The sequence below is a fragment of the Liolophura sinensis genome, chromosome 6, assembly GCF_032854445.1.
Source record: "Liolophura sinensis isolate JHLJ2023 chromosome 6, CUHK_Ljap_v2, whole genome shotgun sequence".
NCBI classification, from domain to species: domain Eukaryota; kingdom Metazoa; phylum Mollusca; class Polyplacophora; order Chitonida; family Chitonidae; genus Liolophura; species Liolophura sinensis.
This window is the reverse complement of record NC_088300.1, coordinates 48,797,533-48,819,428: the sequence shown is the minus strand read 5'-3', so window position 1 is coordinate 48,819,428 and position 21,896 is coordinate 48,797,533. Positions and strand designations below refer to the sequence as shown.

At 38.4% G+C, this 21,896-nt stretch overlaps 2 protein-coding genes and 1 non-coding gene across 3 annotated transcripts; 2 read left to right on the top strand and 1 right to left on the bottom strand.

Moving 5' to 3' along the window:
- The first annotated feature begins 3,114 nt into the window (after window positions 1-3,114).
- Window positions 3,115-8,197, top strand: LOC135468661 (nuclear receptor-binding factor 2-like). Its single transcript, XM_064747033.1, has 3 exons — window positions 3,115-3,206; window positions 4,484-4,568; window positions 6,355-8,197. Exons 1-3 carry the CDS (start codon window positions 3,186-3,188, stop codon window positions 7,128-7,130), a joined length of 882 nt encoding a protein of 293 aa, XP_064603103.1. The 5' UTR covers window positions 3,115-3,185; the 3' UTR covers window positions 7,131-8,197.
- A 2,742-nt stretch (window positions 8,198-10,939) lies between these two features.
- LOC135466335 (E3 ubiquitin-protein ligase RNF103-like) lies at window positions 10,940-16,751 on the bottom strand. Its single transcript, XM_064743769.1, has 3 exons — window positions 15,926-16,751; window positions 14,951-15,197; window positions 10,940-14,242 (listed from the first exon to the last, which is right to left on the bottom strand). Exons 1-3 carry the CDS (start codon window positions 16,149-16,151, stop codon window positions 12,808-12,810), a joined length of 1,908 nt encoding a protein of 635 aa, XP_064599839.1. The 5' UTR covers window positions 16,152-16,751; the 3' UTR covers window positions 10,940-12,807.
- A 3,782-nt stretch (window positions 16,752-20,533) lies between these two features.
- Trnay-gua (transfer RNA tyrosine (anticodon GUA)) lies at window positions 20,534-20,621 on the top strand. The gene is given in 2 exon segments: window positions 20,534-20,570; window positions 20,586-20,621. It is a non-coding gene; the product is annotated as a tRNA-Tyr (tRNA).
- Window positions 20,622-21,896: the final 1,275 nt, after the last annotated feature.

Here is a 21,896-nt window from a genome sequence, read left to right as displayed (position 1 = left end):
GGGAGAAATTACAGAACATCTTCTAAAACGCGAGAAAACAAACCAAAATAGAACAGTAATAACGATCAGGAAGCCTATAAATAGGGGAATATTTCGGGTAAAGTCGCGGGATAATGAGAGCAAAAACTGACACGTGACGTCCTCAGACTCCTTGAGTCGGAGTCTGCGCAGATCGAGAGTAAGCTCTGACGTCACTGTGCTAGTAAATGAAGTGAAGCCGTCACTCACGCTATAGTGTATTATTACTCCGGTATAACACACCGGGCTATAGCGAACTCGTCGTATCGATTATTTGTGGTGACGTGTGATATGACCGAGGAAGGTCCACGCTGACGGCTCACTGTACATATCTGAACAGAGCGGCCTGCGCACACATCCAGCAATACTACATGCGATTGCTGCTTAACCGCTTTTCACTGTTACGAGCAGAGATCTACTTAACTGCTCCTGACAGATTTAATGAAGCGTCGTCGACATTTTCTCTTCCTTGTCGTCATTTCATTATTTTAGTCCATGAACGCAAAATCTAAATAGGCCTAAGTTACATACCCCCGCAATGACCTTGTGCATGCTTAATTATTGTGCAAACAGCCGTCCACCTGTGAACACGTGTATACAACCATTGCTTAAATTTTGCTTGCTGGTAAACTGAAATGAAGGAATAAAAACTAAAAAGTAATAATGGTGGAACTGTGTGACGTTTCGAGTGATTATAACACCTTGAATCGGGGAAGTTGTAGTAACACTGACGAGGAGTCACAAACAGGTGATTGCCGAATAAAGACTGAAGTCAGTCAGACAGGTCTACGTTCAAAATTTCAACTACAGACACTTAACGTGCGAACGATCATAGTCTATAAATGTATCTTTTATAGTTTTCTTTTATTCAATTTTCTTTAGCGAGTGACATTTTGCCCTCACTGAGAAATAATCATATTTCTCCCATGTAGATACAGGACTCAGTTTACTTGCGAAAGCTTTGCGCGCCCGTGAATATTTTTTTCTGTGCTGTCGCCAAAAATGTTTGAAAACTTTTTTAAAGATTATTATATTGAGGTATGGCTGCTGAGGTATGAATAAATTACAGGTGAAAATCTCATAGACGCAGTGTCCGTGTTTTTTTATGCGAAATATAATTTATACATATGCATCGTCTTAGTAAACATACGTGATAGTTACAGTTTTCGGGGCCACCTGTTTAACAGAAGCATAACCTAAGCTCATGTCAAAAGGCCTACCATGAACCATCGAGCCAAAAAATCGTTCAGGTGAAACCTATATCCCCAAAGATAGATAACAAGATTGTTCCATGTCAGTATGGCCATTTCAGTACACAATGGTAATAAATAATACAACCAATTATCAGTTCCTTTATTTTCCGAACATAAAGCGTTGTTTGCATAAGTCAAATTTGATTTCGTAAACAAACGAAAAGGTAATGGGCGAGGAGTGCATAAGTCAGGCTGTCCTGCTCATCAGGCATCTAAATGGCAAAATGGCGTCATTCTTATGTAAAATGAGTTAGCCCATTTGACTCACTTAACCTCTCTATAAGCTGAATGGTTAAAGTGGCGTTCCAGTTGAGCTAACAGCTTTTAACTCCATTTGCGGTAACTGTGATCACACCCACTCTCAAGGAAAAGAAAACAACAGTATAGGCTTACAGCATAAATGCACAAAAACTGATGACAAGCATGACAAACGAGATCAAATTCTTGAAAAGTCATATAGAAGCAGATATTGTGTGAATAGCCGGCTTATCAGTGATGAACCGGAACTTTCTTATACAGGTAAATTGATCTGATTGAGCCCACTTACTCAACAACAGGAAATAGACGACTTGTAGGCCTACTGACGCCTGGAAGACTGAAAACAGGGACGATACTGATTGGCCAAAATAAGACTTAAGGCGTGCTCGTCAGCATACATATGTATATACATGCGGCTGTCGTATATATACCGTAATAACAGGTCTGGACATAATTTAAAAAAAATGATTATGACTGAAGAAAACAAAGTGGTATTTTTCTGTAATGCATCGAGGGAAGGAGTTGACGTGAACCCCACCAACAAATTATTAAATACAAATGAATGCCAATGTCTAACTTGCTTAGAAAACATGAACATATTGTGATTTTACAGTAAATATTCTTAAAGTATACTTCTATGAGACAACACTTATTAAGACTGAAATCACGCCCATGACCAAAGACGGTTACAAAGAAGACAAAGTTATTGAAAATTTCTGCTTTATAATCCTTTTTTTAATTCTAAAAATTTTTTCTGGTCGGCATACTAAGAAAACAATCAACAGCGACTAAAATAAATCAATGTACTCTAGGATCTACAGATAATTTCCCACACTTTCTACCTTACATTATCTCCTTAGTCGTCGACTCGTTCTAGAAAGCACTGTAGTGTACCGTAAACCATTCACAAGCCGGCTCGTGTCTGAAACTTAGAAATAAAATTTGTAATTTTTCAGTCACGGACTTCGCTCCTTGTTCCTGACACGTAGATCTACCGTATAGTAATGACTGAAGGAATATGCCAACCAAATTGATGCCCTATCCGGTCACAATACATTAACACCGGGACGATCAGCTTATAGCTTCATTCTGAGCGCTGAAAGGAGAAGTTTATAATAATTAGAAATGCCAGTTCTAAAGTCTCAGGCATTATTCGACTAAGCACAATTCTAGGTCCAGCCTTATAATAGTCTATTATCTGTAAGAAATGTTTCCGTCGCTGAAGCTTAAGTTTTACAACCGTGTTCCGTACTTATAGAAAAGTAGGCCACTAGAATATCACATGTATTTCAAATTTCAAATTTACATTGATCATTTGGAGAATTTTCGAATAGTTTTTTTTTTGTAAAATCGAGCAGAAGTGAAAAGTATAATTCGGTTTCACTACAGGTATGATTAATGATCTACCAACTTAACGGTCTGTCGATATGTTATGTCAGTCTAGCTCATATATGCATTTAAGACATGTAGACGACTTGAGCTGATGTTGTACAAGGGGAACTACTCTGTCAGGAGTGTAGTGTCACGAGGATGACCTCCCTTGGTCATCAATTCAACCAATCAGTTCGTAGATGGGTTTGTCATATTGTGTTGTTGTGGTTTGGACTGACAGTTGAAACTGAATGAGGAAAGGAAGACAGTTTGTGTCATATCTGAATGGATTCTCCCTTAAACTTGGTAAGACTGTAGGCTTCATATGACTGGTAATATAGGGTCTGTCACACAGTTTGGTGATAGAGCCTGCCAATTTCATATGAGGACATTTATGGTGCCGTTACATGATGATGTCTGTTTGTTTATACATAAATCTGTATGGTCCACTGTTATCAGAGAATCATCAGGTGATGGAATTTCTCTCCTCTCACACTTTGATTCAACTGCTGTTAAAGTTAAGATTGTTTGACAGTGTTTTGTTTTAGCGATTAGGAATTGTAAAGAAATGCCTCTGAGAAAGCTTGGCCTGTAACTCAAGTGACAATTAAGGGTATCATGATGTGGCATTTGTGAAAGAATGTGCATATCTGCATTTCACTGTATCTCTGTCCCAATTTTGCACAGCACAACAACCAACCCGTCAAAATAATCCCCAGAATACATATAGTATATAGACTATGTCAAGACTATACACTAATTAAATCCTTTCTAATTATTTGACATTATCTTGTAAGACAGTCGCATGGTCTGTTAAGAACGTGCAGAACTTTCAATATTTTGAACTTGTAATGACACAGATGATGACACTAAGCAAGCCAAGTAAAAAATTTTTAAAAATTTCTGACAATGACAGTGTCGTATTAATCATCCAAAGTTTATAATTTATATCAGTTACATTTCTTTTGCTGTTTAATGATACATAGTATGATGTATTTTCAATAGGCAGAGGTGGGGTACTCTACATTAACACATGAGTGTTGTGTTATGTTATTCTTTATAAATGTATATGAGAAATACACAGAGATATGTATGTTTTAGTCCATACCATTGTCTCTGAACTTAACTAAATTAATCTCAATTACTGGTAGTTTTATGTATGTTGTATATAGGGCCTATATTAGAGATACGAGTTCTTGAGAGTTCAGCGTGGGGGCCCTCGCACATATACTGGAAGTTGGGGTTAGAACCCTGATGATTCACAGCCTTCGCGCATGTGAGTTGGGTGAATGGAATGTTTTACCCAATTTCTGGTATATGTGGGAGCGCCCCCGTGTGGAACTCCTGAGAATTCATATCTCACATAGGTTCTATTCACTGTTCTGTAATGATTATTTTGAGCCTTTCGTTGTCGGGCTATGTTGATTATAAACCAAGATATGGTCGAAAACAAATGTACAGATATCTGACATCAGGAGACCTTTAAGTTTTGGCAAAATGTCTTGATGTTACTGAAAAAAACTACCATCAAGACAGACATATACTGGTAACATCATGATCATTGTTTATGGTTTGAACTCCAGGCTCACCAGCAAGCCAGAAAAGCTGACCATGTTATGAAGACGGGAAAGTTTGAGGATGCCATATACTGTCATAAAAGAGCATCAGGTACATCCATAATTATATCAGTTATGTTATTTTCATTGTTCTAATTCAGCTAGGTAAACAACCCACTCATTTTTCAACATCAGTCATGTCAGTTGTTCTGTTGACCATACATGTACAAACATTGTCAGAATGTCATAAAGACAACTGTTCGTGCATATTGGATTGATATTAGTCTAGCTTCAGAATTCATGTACATATGGTAAGTACCAGTAATATTAACCTCAATAAGCTAGCTCAGAGTCTCTGGTTAAACTAATTGCTCTACCCATTTTACCAGTAGTACTCCCCAAGAAGTATATTTAATTTATTTGATTTGATTGGTGTTTTACGCCATACTCAAGAATATTTCACTTATATGACGACTGCCAGCATTATGGTCAGAGGAAACTGAGCTAACCCATGACAATCCACAGTTTGCTGGCAGACCTTCCCACAAGCCAGCATGAACTGGACTTGAACTCGCATTGACCATATTGGTGAGAGGCTCCTGGGTCATTGCGCTGCCCTGGCATATGCTGTAAATCACCACGGTTAGAGGGGCTCCCTTACAAGTATAGCTGGGGTTATTAAAATTGTTGGCTATGATTAAAACCAAAACTTTTGTGATTCTTTCCTAGTTGTCTAGTGTGAAGAGAAGAATACACCCAACCTGGCACTTCTATACACTAAGATTTTTCAAAAAGAAGTCAGATAAGGAAATTGAAGAGAAAGGATTTGTCCCATTGACCCCTGAAATACCTTCATTCTACAGTACCAGTACATGAACGTGAAGCATGAGCTGACCTGAATATGCCAAGCCTAGAGTTAACTAGAATACTGCAAATGTGTTTGTCATGTTACCTTGATGTAGGTTGTAAAAGAACTGGCTAGGCTCATGTTGTTACCATGGGTAGTTGATCTTTGCTTGCTCTGCCAGCACTAGTTATTGTACAGTGTAATTTTAAAGAATAAACTTAATAAAACTAGGCACTGGATTATTATTTGACTGTTTGCCACAAATGTGCAAGTTCCAAGGAACAAATCTGAATTTTTTTTTCCCCCCAAGCACATTATTTTGCATTATTAGTTTACTTTGTGTACAACACGAACATGGACAGGTTATTCAAAAGCATATTAAACGTCAAAACTGACATATCTTAATACAAGTCAAATGGCACTTTGAACTGGCTTAACTAACTCATCATACACATTTTATTTATTTAGTTGATTGGTATTTTACATACACAAGAATATTTCACTTATACAGTGGCAACCAGCATTATGGTGAGAGGAAATTTAGATTTAGATTTATTTACATGCAATTTATTGTTGTTTATGCAAGAATATTCCACTTACGACAGCATTATGATAGGAGGAAAAAGGCCATAGCCCTTAGGACACCCACAGCCATCTGCAGGTTGCTGTCACACCTTCCCACATACGGAGAGGAAGCCAGCATGAGACCATGATGCATATATCTCACCTTATTTCAAACTGAGGCGAAACCTATTTTATTTTGCTTTATGAGTGAGTCGAATCTATAAAATCAAAAAAGAAAATGAAAATTGTTATTTTTTTAGATCTTCATGTCTGTATGATTTTGCTGTTTTTCAAGGCTTTCCTGTCATGTAAATATGTCTTCAGCAGGAAAAATTGTTTATAGTCAACATTTTCCACAAATAAGAAAGTTTTCAAGCATAATTTTTGCTTTAACACCCTTCCCAGAAATTGAAAAAAGATCTATTGTGCTTGTTAAACAACATCTAAAATTGGTGTGCCCTGAAGAAAAATGTCATTTTTTTGTCAGAGCATATCCTGGATGCCATGCAGCTCACTGCATCCACCCATGCCTTGGAATCTCTGCGACTTCAGCATCAGTATCACATCAAACAGCAGGACTTCATCCGAGGGCGACAGCGTCGTGCCGAAGTGGCCCAACTCCAAGGGGCCAATCAGAGATCAGCCGAGGTCAGGGAAAAGAGTTCTCCACTGACCAGTCAGACCTTACGAGCGGAGGACCATGTTGATGGTGTGAAAGCGACGTCCAGCACTCCGGAGCAGTTGGCTGAGGAACGGGTTCTGTCAGATGCTGATAATTATCTCGCCTATCGCACGATGGCTGAAACAGATTCATTACTGCAATACTTGGCAAATCGACACTATGGCAACTCTTCTCTGAAAGATCTGAACAAGCACAAGGAAAATTCTCCGCGACAGAAAACGATGGATGAAATCATAGCAGAAGCAGTGAAATCTCCTAAAGAAGAAAAAACCATAATAGAAGAGTTGCGCATTCACAACGAAGAGCTCCGAAAACATATATCGTTGTTACTGAAGGAATTAGAAACTTGTGAAGCCGAGAAGTCCCAGTTGGCACACAGGCTAGAGCAGTATGAACACGCCCAGGCTCTGTATCTTGATAACGTGGACACGGAAGACTTCAATCTTCCATCTCTAGATTTACCTCCCTTGGAAATGCCTCATTTTGACTTTGACACAGTCAAAGATGAGCTTTCCAACAGTGTAGAGAAATCCGACTCTCAACTGGTCACGCCTGGAACTATTTCTACACAAACACCATAGTCTTATGTACTTTTCCTTTGTTTGGAATGATTTCAGGCTAATTGGGGAGTTTTGAGATTGAAGGCTAATTGGGATGGTTTGAGATCAAAATCATTTGTTACTAAGGTTAAAACAAAGTCTTACTGTATCATGTCACTTGTCAAAAACGTTAGGCGAGTTTTGCTTATGTTAATTTACTGATCAGTTGTCTCGCTACTTTCAAGATGCCCTTGTTGTACATGTAGCAGATGCAATCAAATTTAGTTGCCTGACATTTGTGACGGGTAACTTGGTACAACAGGACTCTTTTGTTTCCTTTAGTGATAAATGAGTTCAAACTCTATCATATAACTTACACAAGTGTGTTTAACTGTTCATCGGTATATATTACTTGTGATGTTACTAATCAAATGGTTAATCCATAGATTAGAAAAGTGCAAGACTCACCTACAAGAATGTTCAAGCATATTGCAGAATGGATTTGTGCTTGACCAACCCTTCATAGGAGTGAACATTTGCTGAAATCCAGCTATACCATTCCAAACAAGGTAAAACTTATATGTCAAGTCTTTTTAAGATCTTAAGAAAATGCCATGATTTTATTGAATATGTTTAATAATAGCAGAGATATTTTATAAAAATCTTACAACTGACATTGCAATATGTTGAGTAATATTAAAGTATATATCATCATGCCAATATTTATTTTTGACCTATGCGGAACTTCTATCGCCCTAATGAAACTCATTTGTAATGATATTTTAAGTTGAAAACGATTATTTTGAAGTGTTCTTTGTATCTTGGACCTTCTAATAAAAATATTTCATGTTCAGGGAACATTAAAAGGAGAACCACATATCTTCTGTGTTATTTTATCAATGCATGCCAAACTTAAATATTTGATTGTCTTATAATGCTAACTCCAGAGCTTTTCAGTTGCTCAATAGTCAGTTTTATCGGTGGAGAAAATCAGTGTGCCCTGGGATAAACCACCAACATTTGGCAAGTTACTGACAAGCCTCATCTTAAAGGATACATGAAACATTTGGTTTTTATGTCTTAAAATGTAGTTTAGGGTCCTACCATATTAAGTAATGCTTCTCAGCTTTCTTTTTTGGGCATAAAAATGGCTTCCAACTTCGTGCCATAGATCAGTGGTGAAATTATTTATTTGTTGGTGTGGATGTACGCTAGGAGAAAACCCTGCAGAGCCCAGGAGGAAGCCCACGACATAGCCTACTGACCACGATCAACGGAAAAATCTGCCTAGTGTGTCGGCACCTACGCAGCGAATATCATCAGTGTATTTCACAGGCGATTATTAAGTTCATCTATTTGAAGAAATCCACCTAGTGTGTCTCTGGCTTCACCGCACTGGTGAGAGTCACTGCACTTCACTGGCCTGCTTACTTTATGAATAAAATGTACACATAAAATAGAGGGGTTATTTTCTTTTTCTTTTTGCTTTTCAGCTAATGACTTTTTTCATTTTGCTTAAAACCATAATATTCGTTTTATACCTCCTTTTCAAGTGCTTATTCTCAACACTGCCTTATGAACTATGAAAGAAAGGAAATCTAGAAATTCCCTGGCCAGGATTGAACTAGCATCTTGTACCAGATGTTCTGAGTCTTGCCCATCAACACTCTTACATCCCACATGATGGGATGTCCAGTAAACAAACACTTTAGCTGAAGGGCAAACTTACATGATGCACTTCATATATATATATATATCAAATTTTTGCTATTGTTTAGAATAGCCAAAATAATTATATTTCTCAAAATATCTATTCAGCCTCATCTGTGCATGTGTAGCCATTCAGAATCGGTAACAAAGTTCCTAAAATTTATCAAGAGTGTTGCATTATAACTTTTTTCAAATCTTAGAATTGTTTTAACACTCTGAATAGAAATACATGGATCCCCAGCATATCCTCTTTCCAATCAACTAGTTAACAATTTTTGTTAACGCCTGATAAGGATTAGAAGGTAGTGAAGAAATGCTATCATATAAGTAAGGAGAGGAGAGGTGTTAAAATAGGCACTGCGCCTGTTCTCCAATCCACTTAAGGAAAAATAAATATTGTTTAAACCAAGTAAATTTATACCACAGGTACATTAATATACCTCTGATCTAACATACAATGTGCAGGTTTGTGCAAACACTCTGCATAAATACAGAAACAAAATCTTTTAACATCAGTCAATAGATAATAAAAAGAACACCACTTAACCACTGGAATCTAGATTGCGCAGGGCTATCACTTTATTCTCTCTAGGGATAATTTTCAATTTATGCTGCTGGCTGACAGGGCAGATATATCACCATACTGGAGAAACTTCTAAAATTTGCACTCTGATGTTAAATACAGGCAAGTACTTTTGTTATTATATGTATACCTGCATATCTCCACTATGAATATCACCAGAAAATGAAAACATTTTTGTTTTTTTAAGACAAAGATTATCCTGAAACCGGTATCATTTACCAAATCTACAACCTGTGAACAGTTTAATAATTAGCACCTCCAAGCAAACATGTTCTGCTGGTATAGACCCACTAGTACATTTTGCAACTTAACACACTGTACAAGATAATAGTAGTGAATCAGTGATTTTACCACTGCTTTAAGACCATAATTATTATAAATTTGCATTATTTTTGATTATGATTAAATGTATGTTTAGTATATATTACTTCACAAACCTCACAAAATTTTCTTCAAATAACATATAATTGACAACTCTGTGATTAAAATTGTTTCTCCCTCCATCATCCGTGATTCTCGATTGCCACTGTCTGATCAGACAAAAGGTTAAAATATTGACATATACTTGTCAGAACTGCATGCCCAAAAGGGGTACACTAGATTTAAACCCTGTGCAGTAATGGGGGACTCGAGGACAAGCAGTAATGGGGGACTCGAGGACAAGCTATACAGAAGGTCCTAATTACAGTGGAACGCATCGTTTACTTCTTTGACTGTGTACCTCATATACATTTGTAAGCACACCTACACAGATAACTGTGACATAATAAAGTGAAGCATTAATAAGTTCACAGCTTTGGACAGTCTTGATACAGGCAGGAAGGAGTTTTACGAGTTCCCCATTCAGCTACGCAGGCTGACGTCATTTTTCTTTGTGACGCTGCATTCCACGACGCATTATTGTGACGTCACGCTACTATACCAGCACTGTCTACAATCGCCATAGCTAGCAGGAGTTTCTCGGCTCCACTTTACATATGTATGCAAGGCTGGTTTTCCATGTGATAAATATTGTAGGGACAAAATAGTTATCCTCTTGTTGAGAAGGGTATATGGGGATTTAAGCCTTGGGTGTGAAATATTTCATAAAACAAGGATAACTTACATTAGCATAGGAGAACCACTAAAACTGCACTGTTTTACTCTACAGAGGGATTGAAATGATGGCAGCAATGTTTTTGTAAGTTTTCTGATTGAAAACGAAATCACAATACCCATATAAATACATTAATCACAAATCTGTGGTTATAAACGTAGATAAAGTAGTTATATTATACATAACTCGCCTTAACTTCATCAAAAACTGGTTATTTCATTTACATTGTACAGACGGAGATAAATGATGTTTGTTAGAAAAACAAAAATATATTGATGACAATAATGCCCATTATGCTTGGCTTATTTGACAGATTTCAGGCAATCTTTAAAAAATTCTTTCTTGGGCGTAACACAACATACATTAGCAAAAGTGTGGTCCGTCAGTATTTTTCTTCTTTATTCTGGCTCATTTTTTTCTATCTAGGAATTTACATAATTTAAAATTAACACTGAGAGACCAATAAAACTTTAGAGTAGGGCCCATTTTGGAGGGTTGTTCAGGTTAACAACGAACAGATTTCTAATGGGTCCTACAAGAGTACAAAGCATTTCCATCAAGTAATTTAAAGCTGGGTGGACGCCAGTTTCAGTATGAAGCAAAGGTCTAGGGGCACTCTAGGTCTGGAGTACAGTCGTACAAGCAGAGGTATTTTACTAAACATATTGTAGCTACTGTTTTGCAGGTCTATTAGCATAATGACATTGCGAACACAATCTATCTATAATTTATATTATCTTTCAATTGATATAGCAGCCATTCACGTATATTCAACCATCTACTTGTAAAACATAAATAGAGTCCCTTAGTTGATTAATTTATAATTTACTGTATTTGTATTCAATTATTTGATCATGTTCTCGGCTCTGTGATAAGTCAAAGGAACACCAAGATCAGCTACTGGTTAAAACATTATATACGTAAACCCTATCCCACATTACGTTGCAAACAAATATGACACTCATTAATAAAGACGTCACATGAACAAATAACAAGCCAAATAAGTGGCAATATTAAAACAAGTTATTCCTTCACAAACACCTGACTAGATCTACCCTTACAAGCTTAGAAAGTTTAGGATTAGGATTTGTAAAGTGTCAAAGACTACCACTCCATTTCTGTGACTTTGCAATCTCTGTGTCTAATTTGGCATTAATGTACAAAATACTAGATGTAAGTTTTGCTCTGTCCTGAATAAATTAATGTAATAGCTACACACTGCAGAGCATCAGCTATATACTTCCTATACATATAATATAAGTTTACACTGATAGTTGGTCTTATCATCATGAACACTCAATTACTTTGAACTTTCTGTTCTAATCTCAGAAAGCATCACTGACTTAAAAGATTTTAAAGTCTTTTATTTATTAATTGATTGATCCCAAGTTTGAGGTTGTCCACAAGAATTTTCATATTTGGCACCCTAATTTATAAATGTGAAACTTACAATGATGGTTAACAAGACTTTTCAAATTCCTGATATTTCAATTTCTTGCACTTTTCAAATACGGTATCTGGCATTTGCAAAAGGAGATAACTCCACTTATATTAATATAGCCTTTGGAGGCAGTGTTATCTTCCTTCAGCCTGACACGTCAACTTGGAAATGTTGTGCAGGAAAGACATGAATGTCAATAATAACATATACATAATAATAAAACCTGGAAAAAAAACTTGACAGGTTATTTGATCTTCATAATTTCTACCCAACTTAGCAATTATATAACCTAGAGAAAACTTGACAGGTTATTGGATCTTCATAATTTCTACCCAACTTAGCAATTATATAACCTAGAGAAAACTTGACAGGTTATTGGATCTTCATAATTTCTACCCAACTTAGCAATTATATAACCTAGAGAAAACTTGACAGGTTATTTGATCTTCATAATTTCTACCCAACTTAGCAATTATATAACCTAGAGAAAACTTGACAGATTATTTGATCTTCATAATTTCTACCCAACTTAGCAATTATATAACCTAGAGAAAACTTGACAGGTTATTTGATCTTCAAAATTTCTAATCAACTTCGTAACTGTTCAAATGACACCACTGACTAGTTCAAGGAGATAGGCACCATACACAGCATACCTGTGACTCCAAACAAAGAAAGACACCCTACCCTATCGTGCATACTTATACTAACACACAGGTGTAGTTTTTTTTTTGGAAAAATGCCAATTCACAAAAAAACACAGCTCTGAACCACAAAGGGAGTTTAACTTAAAATCCTGAATTTCAATAATTATATTTTGACTTGATCTTTAAGCAGCAAACTGTATACAGATATAACCACAGGTACAATCAAACAGATGGTTTTGACTTCATTCTCTATGTAAGTGCATCTGGCACATCTTTGGCTTGTACGCGGGCCAACGACATAGAGGACAGATGTGGTTATCACTGGATAGCCAGGTCATTATACAGGGTTTATGGAACACATGTCCACAGGGTAAACCACACAAGAGCACCCCCATCTCATACATGTCCAGGCAAATGGCACACTGGTGGCAGCTGAACTTGCTGGGTTGTATTGGCTGCTTGTGGGCGTGGCTTGCCATGATGGTCTCGCCTTCAATCCTGCCTTCCTCCCGTGGTGACACCTCAGGGCTGGTCTCGCTCGTAGACCCTGTCTCTTCTCCCACCGATGTGGTCTGATTACTGCTGCCCATATGAGCCCTTTCTCCTTTGACACTACGATAAACCCATGTTGGTAGCTGGCTTATGTATGAGGTGCTGACGTTAGACGGCCAGAGGGCTGTGGCCGGGATTATTCCCCCCGTCTCCTCCATTCCTACATACATGTACATCCCAAAGCCGAGGGGCCGTCGGGACAGTGGTGTGAACAGGTGGCTAAGCGTGCGAAAGTTAGAAAAGTCCCACTCACTGTGATCTTCGTTACCTTCTTCTTCAGAGCCACTAGATTTCTTATACTCGACAAACCCAACAATAAAAGAATAAGCTATAGACGTAGCCATGAGGAGAGTCCACTTCATGCTGTAAAGAAAGTAGTCCTTTCTGATCAGGCTAGCTATGTAGGTGTTGTTAACGACCCGGATTGATTTCAAACCCAGGTGAACCACAGGTGCCATAAAGGGCAGTTGAAACAGTCCCAGAAGAGGCAGCCATAAGATTATTACTATCATATTATACTTAAGAAAGCACCACAGAACGTTTAAAATCCGCCGTACAAAGCCTCCATGAGACAGCACAAGTTCCAGGCAACTTAGCAGGTTACAAAGGAACAAACTTAAAAGAAACAAATCATTCACCTCTGGATAGAGCGATTTCAGAAAACGTTCCATGTGTCGGAAAGTCAAAGCTTCGCCAGGACGAGACCCATAAATGTGCGTTTTTTCTGCGGTGATGACAAGATGAATTGGAGTCTTTCTGAACTTCAGCTTTTTCAGGATATTTTTGCCTTCTTTACTATTGGTGTCTACAGTCCCAAATCTAACCCGCCCAGGGAACTTGACACTAAGGGCTGTGAAAAACATAGGTAGTGTTGAAAGCTGCGTTAAAACCATTAGGCGAATCCCTGAGCCTGGGTATTCATCATTGAGCCATTTGTCAGATACTTCTGTGTAATTCTTCACCCGCTGTATCTGTTCATTGAGTTTCTTTTTCACCCAGTTATGAACATGGTAGGGCTTGGAAGGTCCAGAGTAGGTATTCAGTATCACATTGGCTTTGTTCTGAAAGTCTGCCGGGTGTGCCAGTACCAGTCGTGGACTTGTCCACCCCTTCCTGTCACAAAAGCTGAAACCATACAAATACAATGTACTTGCACAAACAATACTACTGTTTTATACCAAGTTTTTCAGTAACAGTGCAACAATGTGTCTGAAAAGAGACCATTCATTCTCTGTATAATAGTATACATACCAATCTTGCAGAATATACTCTTGAAACATGTAGCCTAATTCTTCAACAGTTGAAGCACCACTATGACCAAAATCTTGAAACATTCTGATAGAACAAAGGCGTGTAGAGAAATGATCTGCACAGTTTAATAAAGTTTGCATCTTTAATGACACAAAAAAACATTTTGGTGTAATTGTCAAAATAACTGCATGCATAAATTCCACTGAAATAAGTGCCTTAGAGGTTGAAAAGGTTGAAGATTTACAAATTCTGATTCTGAATCTGCCTTGATACACTTGCACTGGCATTCAAAGCTATACATCTTCACTTCCGCTCTTCAGCTCTAATAAATAATAAGGCTTCAAAATTTCAAGGAATTAGCTATCACTTCACCCATGATACCCATGGCTAATAAGGTAGCATGCTCCAATACACCTCTTGCTGTCTCGGCTGTGGCTTTAAGCCAGGACATTTGTCAGATACCTGGTACTTGATGGATTACTCAGTGCACTTGCATTTCCACCTTCAATTATATGACTGCCATCATATGTTAAACACCAATCAAAATAATTAAATAACTCTGTAAACCCTATTTACAGGTACCTCCAATCATGGGAACAATCAAACAGTCCAGCTCGAATTCCAAAAATGGACATTTTTTTTCGCACTGTTTTCCAGTGAGCGCTGCTTAGTGCCGAAGGCATGAAGGAGTTGAGTTGAACTTGAACCAGCCAAACACTGTCTTTCTTATCCTCCACCTCCTCATAGAAGTGATTGCCATTCGTGAAGTTGGTGACAGACACATTTTCTTCCATGTCTATGGCCTCCAAATCATCTTCTGTCACAGTACCTGTGTGCATGGACACAGAAAAATTCACAAATACTAGTATTATCTCTTCTTCGTCATCTTCACCTTAACCAACAGATTTGGTTGACGTATTAACTTACAGTACATGAAAATTTATCTGTGCTAAGTGTATATTCAGATCTCAAATATGGTCTAAATCTTTTTACCAGCCACAAGCAGCTCTGTAAATCAGTCGAACTACTTATCTTTTAACATTCGCTTAATGACGGACCTCGATGCAAGATATGGGTGATCACATCTATTGAGAATTTGTTACAATTTACACCATACATGATACATTTTAAATACACCACTCTGTCCATCATAATGACTTGAAACTAATATTTATTTATTTATTTATTTATTTGATTGGTGTTTTACGTCATACTCAAGAATATTTCACTTATATGACGGCGACCAGCATTATGATGGGTGGAAAATGGGCACAGCCCGGGGGAAACCCACGACCATCCGCAGGTTGCTGTCAGACCTTCCCACATACGGCTGGAGAGGAAGCCATTGAAAATAATAATACATAATTATGCTTGATGGCGGTATTAGTACCTATACCGAAAGGCTGCTCACTGAATAAATAGAAGTTGTGATGCATACATTTGTTATGTTATCCAACCCAACTTCTAAATGTCATTGAAAGAAGTAATAATGCATAACTTATAACAATCAGAGTATGCTGGGCTTTTAATTTCAGGTACTATTAGCATACACATTACCTGTGGCATCCACCAGTTCTTCTAACTCTTTCCTCTCCACCACTGCCTCATAGCTGACACCCCGTGAGTCAAGCAGTGCCTTGAGTTTGCCCACAGAAAGGGTCATGGGGTCAAACAGTTTCTCTGTGAGAAGTCCATTCTCATACCAGCTGAACAACTCCAAGATCCTTGCCAGAAGAAACAACACGATCAAATACAGCAGCAACAGGAACAGTTTGTACCACATATTCCTTGACAATGATGCATTTACATTAATTAATATCTGCCTTATTCACACAACTGGAAATTGGAAAGCTCTGAATCCAGATTCTGCTTTTTCCAAATCATAACTCCGAGTGTAAAGAAAAGATCTCAAAACCAGCAGCTGCGTCAGCATATTTTTTATGTGTTGAAGGCCCTTTTTTCTGTTTCAAGCCAATGAACACTAATGAAGACACAATACTCGCAGTCAGTATTACGATAATTGGTTGACAACACCTTTTGGGGACGATTTTTTCTGTCAGCGACGACCGTTGTTATCTGTTAATGACTTCCACCAAGCGTTGCAAATTTTTGCCCATTGCAAGCCGACCGATCTCATGCGTCCACTTGTAACACTACAGCATCATTTCGTCTGTTCGTTTGACACGTCATGATTTTCCAAATCTCATACACACCACGTTTAAACGCAATCAAGCGGGCTGTTTCAACTTCCCTTACTTGACAGCATGTGTTTCTCAATGCTGGAATCTACAGCAAATTTTTTGACGATGAAAGTCAAGACTTTACGTTAAAACATTCCCTCCCTGCGTCATACTTCTCGATCAAGTCGGCGGCCTGGTCAAAACTTGACAGCTATGGCGGAAGTAAACATATGCATCACGTGATGTCCTAAATCGCGGCAAAGGGGAGGTAAGCGTGTTTAACAACCGAGGGTCTCGTTGGCTATGCAGGGAATTTTCGAACTAGATATTATAGATATTTGATATAGGTAATGTTTGAACAGAGCTCTAGGATCAAAAGTGTACTTTGATCCTAGAGCTTCAACGAACATGCTCGTCGACCGCTCAGTCACAACGGCCCCATGCATAAGCAGTGAGAGCGGAGGAATCAAATTCCCAAGGCCGGATTCGAACCTCTGCCGCATATAAACACATGCCTGCCTAAAGTGAAATTATATGTTGCATAAGAGCAACACAATGACACAGCTATAGGAGCGCCCAATGCAAAAGTGAAATATTTTTGAATACGGTACGGCCTTAAACGCCAATCAAATGAATAAATAAATAAGTAAAAAAGTTTCAACAAGGCTAAGGGGTCTCCATGACCGAGTAGCCAGCGTGCTAGCGCAGTATAATGGCTTAGGAACATCCCTCCAATGCGGTCGCTGGGAGTTCAAATCCAGAGCAAGGTGACTTCTTCTCTGGTAATACATGGGAAGGTCTGGAAGCCCAGAGGAACCACGGTTTCCTTCCACCATATAATGCTGGTCGACCACGCATATAGATGAAGCAATCAAATACAAATAAGTAGGTAAAAATGTCAATTAGAAGAAACCGCAGTGCCCTCGCTGCGTGCGCCACTGCCCCTTAAATAAATTACCATCACGGACCACTACACCTGACAAGCCTCCTCAGTTAAAGCCGCAGCCGAATCAACGCCAGAGCTGTAGGCCTATGGCCAGATTATAGTATCAGCACTAAACCTCGATCCTTACTTGTGAGATACCGATCGGCTGTGTACAGCGAAATTTGCGGCATCGCACTTGCTTGCTGTAACGTCCATGGCATTATGCATACATACACGAGCGCAGTGAACGAATGGAAAGTGTTGTGTGTGTGTGGGGGGGGGGGGGGGGGGGGGTCATTATCCTAACCAATAAGGTTAAGTCGATGGCCCGCCTAGGCCCCGGAATCTCTTAATCCTACATCCGTACACGCGTCTTCAAGGAGCGTGTTTTAAGAGTAAAAATTTCCATCCTCAACGTTGTGGTGAAGTAAGGACCTATTGTACATTTTGGCACACCCAGATCTGAATTATCGAATCGCTTCAGTACTTATAGCTCTATATGGACATGCACTTACTTTCAGCTGAAATACACGCTATGCGAGCTGTAAAATACGTGTATTTACTCAAATAGCGCCTAAGGGTAAACTGAACAATGTTAATTATAAATTTACCAGAGTAATCACCCCCGTAGGCAGCAGGGTGGAGAGGGGTGGGGAGAGGGGTGGGGAGAGGGGTGGAGAGGGGTGGAGAGGGGTGGGGTCGTACAAAGGCAGGCGGAATCCCAATCAATCCCAGTCAATTATAGACCTGTCCAGCATTATGATAAATCGTAGGTAAACTTGATGTTCTAGCGTTCTTTTTGATAGAAAACATGCAGGCATGGTTTAACACATTACCTTAATAAATATTATCGCCTTGCGGAAAATATGCAATAAAACAGGGCAAATACTGCACTGAGTTTTGCTGGCGGATAAGAGGCCTTTCGGGGGAATTGGTACACCTGCATGTTTTCATGCTCAGTCTGAGTTACATTGTCCGACTTTGCAAAGTGCAAAATTTCAGATACCAATTTTCAATTTATATATTGCTTATGTGACCAATAAAATTATAGTGCGTTAATTTGCTTGAAGAAATGAAAAGAAATGTTTTTACATTCAATTCAAAACAGTCAAGAAATTAGCATTCTTTGTAGTGTATCTTTATATGGTTGCATGGGTCGAAAAGTGTGTGCGAGTGTGCGTGTTGGGGGCACAACAGCCTCTTCACAGTTTTTACAGTGAAAGGAACCTCCCCCGCTTCCTACGCCACTGATATACAAGTCTAAAACAGCATGTTATGACAAGGTTAAAATGTTAATGACCAATAGGAAACGAAGAAAAAACATCTTCGGGAAAACAGGATTCCATCTCGCGAATTTCGTATAGGGTACTTCATATATGCTGGTTAACTGAGAAACCACCAAGTCTAAACCATGACAAGGCTTGATGCTGGTTCTAGGTTCATCAGTGATATCAAATCGTTACTTAGACGGTCCACTTCTGAAAATGCGAATGTGTATAGTCCATACTTATTTGTTTGATGGGTGTTACACCATATTCAAGAATATTTCATGCACTTTAACCATGGCGGCAAATATGTATAGGCCTATACTAAATTTTTGGAAAATTGTGACCTCATATATACAAATCCGGAATGACTGGAATGTCCAGAAGAAAAACAAGGCGAAAATAAAGATGATAGTAGAAGTCCAAAAGTCCATATATAGGAATCTGGTCAGATTTCATTCGCGCTGAATTCTGTGAAGTGGATACTACGGACGGTTTCTATTGTTTGATGATTATACTCTTGGTCGCTTTCTCTGAAAATAACAGTGCGCTGTAAAAACCCAAAGCACTTTTTACATATAGATTTTTTTATATAATACCTCCATGAATAGTCACTGAAGCATGCAAAGTGAAACCTATCTGTAAGGCGAATCTTAAATGGACGTTCCATGTCAATCGTACAGTCATTTCCAAAACAAGGTTAAACTCCAACCAGCAAACAACAAAGGAAGTATATAGGGCCTAAAGTATGAAATTAAGATGGATTCATGTAAAAAGAAGCAGATAACAGTTTTCAATGATGTTGGAAAGACACGAGGAATGGTAATTCTAGGCGAATAAATGACATCAGTATCCAAATCGTGCACCATGCTATTTAAAAAGTTGTCGATAATCAAAATGTGTATCCCATACAGTTGTGCTTTGAATGCAATTATTCTCACGTCCAACGTGGCGATCTAATTCAACACAACGAATGTACAGCCCCTACACCCTAGTTGAAGAGATACAGAATTGACGCCGATTGCCTGAACCAATAGAGCTATGATCATATTTGACAGGTCGTTTCGTACTAAAATAAGAGCAGTTTTAAGTGCAAAACATAAACACAGCTAGATATTATCCGTTTAATTCTAGAAGATCAAAAGTACACAGTCGTATAAGTGAAATATTCTTGGGAACGGCGTAAAGCACCAATCAAATAAATAAATACATAAACATAAGTACACATACCTTTTAATGAGTGAGAAATATCGAGCCTGGTGAAGATTACACATAGTTGTATTCATATGAGAACAAGCATAAGTCATACACATAGGGGGATTACAAGCTGTACCATCAGAATACCGCCTATATATTGTTGATGTATGGTTTCTCCGAATTTAACATAGATGTCATTATTGAAAAATTCACAAATCAAATGACACATATCCGGGCCTTCGTGGCATAATTGTGCGAATACATTTTGATTTGATGCGATTGATATACCGGGTATAAATAGAACATAATGTTTTATATCTATAAAAGATATGTATCTACTTTTTCCCTTTACTATTTTCTTACCAGACCCTATGTGAAGAATCATATGTCACCGTTGCATGTCTAATACTGATATCTTCTGAATGCACGTTTGGCCGCATATTTTTCATGTCACGTGATATACATGTGCATTAACCAAGGCCTAAGCGTATCGTACGTATTTATAGAGCTTGTATCTGACAAAACTTTGTCTGCTGGAATACATGCATAAATGTATATGATATGATATTTTACTCATTAACAACAGTTTTGAATAGTACTGTCGATAGCTCAGTTGGTAGAGCGGAGGACTGTAGAGTAAATAAGCTGTCATCCTTAGGTCGCTGGTTCGATTCCGGCTCGACAGACTAATAGTTTTGTCTTGTTGAAATTTCATTTCAACAAATGTCCATTTAATATGCAGAGTTGTAAGAAAAGTATGCATGGACGTTTCATAATTTCAAACGTGTACGCATGTATTGCAAGATTGGCCACCACATATAGAGGAAATATGAACCGTGATATCCCACGAAGTATCAACTCGTCGTATTCTATTATTCAAAGGGCAAGATCTGTACTTCGTAATCCGCGTTAATTAACACGATCTGATTTGATAGCATCGTTATATTTTCATTCGATTAATCGAATTCCACCAGTCGGTTTGTTGAATCGCAGCGTATGGATGTACAATAGTCAAGTAAACCTCTGACTGGCAGCATGTTTATTGCCGTATTGCAATGTAATATCGGTATCTCCTGAGTGGAGACAAGCGGTAACACAGTTTTGTACCTACAGCTGTTGATACTGCCTTATAGAATTCTGTCATCAACAGAATATTACAGGGAAACGTGTCCTTTTCAGTGCATAAGATCTCATAATTGGTAACAAATAACTACTTGAGTTGGCCTTATGTTAGACTCTTCCCGCTCTTACGTCTCCAGTCGTAATTTCCAATTCTGTGTTGCGCCTTTTAGAGTCGTGCTCTGGTGGTCTGCAAAAAATGTAAATAAAATTAAATTTAGAGAACATGTGTTAACATCAAATCGGCATTCGTATGCAATTACTATATATGTAAATCGCCCATGGACACAGCAGGAAAGACTCAGTAATTTTCAGTAACAAGGCCTTTAATTATTTTGACAGAAGTTAGACACTTGTTTCGTTTATGTTCCAGTGGTGTAAACCTATATGTGCATGTCCACAAAGTGTTTCCAAGATGAAGTCAACATTAGCTAAGAATGTGAGAAAGGGATTTGAACACTGAAACCCAACGTATATCGTTGTTGGACACCCGGCCAGTAAGACAACTGATAGATATATTATCACGCGAATGATGCCACGCCACCTCGATGGATGGCTACAGTTTGTAATGATCATGGGATCATGCTTACTATTACATAAACGTGTGTATACAGGGATTTATAGTGCCGGTTCTGGAGAAGTCTCTACAGTGTGTATACAGGGATTTATAGTGCCGGTTCTGTAGAAGTCTCTACAGTGTGTATACAGGGATTTATAGTGCCGGTTCTGGAGAAGTCTCTACCGTGTGTACAAAGGGATTTATAGTGCCGGTTCTGGAGAAGTCTCTACAGCGTGTATACAGGGATTTATAGTGCCGGTTCTGGAGAAGTCTCTACAGTGTG

Excerpts from the sequence above, each read along its gene's own strand:
- LOC135468661 (XM_064747033.1), top strand. The coding sequence starts at position 3,186 with ATGGATTCTCCCTTAAACTTG. Across the intron at positions 3,207-4,483 it reads TGGATTCTCCCTTAAACTTG|GCTCACCAGCAAGCCAGAAA; the intron begins GTAAGACTGTAG and ends TTTGAACTCCAG. Across the intron at positions 4,569-6,354 it reads CTGTCATAAAAGAGCATCAG|AGCATATCCTGGATGCCATG; the intron begins GTACATCCATAA and ends TTTTTTTGTCAG.
- LOC135466335 (XM_064743769.1), bottom strand. The coding sequence starts at position 16,151 with ATGTGGTACAAACTGTTCCTGTTGCTGCTGTATTTGATCGTGTTGTTT. Across the intron at positions 15,198-15,925 it reads AGAACTGGTGGATGCCACAG|GTACTGTGACAGAAGATGAT; the intron begins GTAATGTGTATG and ends CCATGCACACAG. Across the intron at positions 14,243-14,950 it reads GATTGTTCCCATGATTGGAG|CTTTTGTGACAGGAAGGGGT; the intron begins GTACCTGTAAAT and ends GTATGGTTTCAG.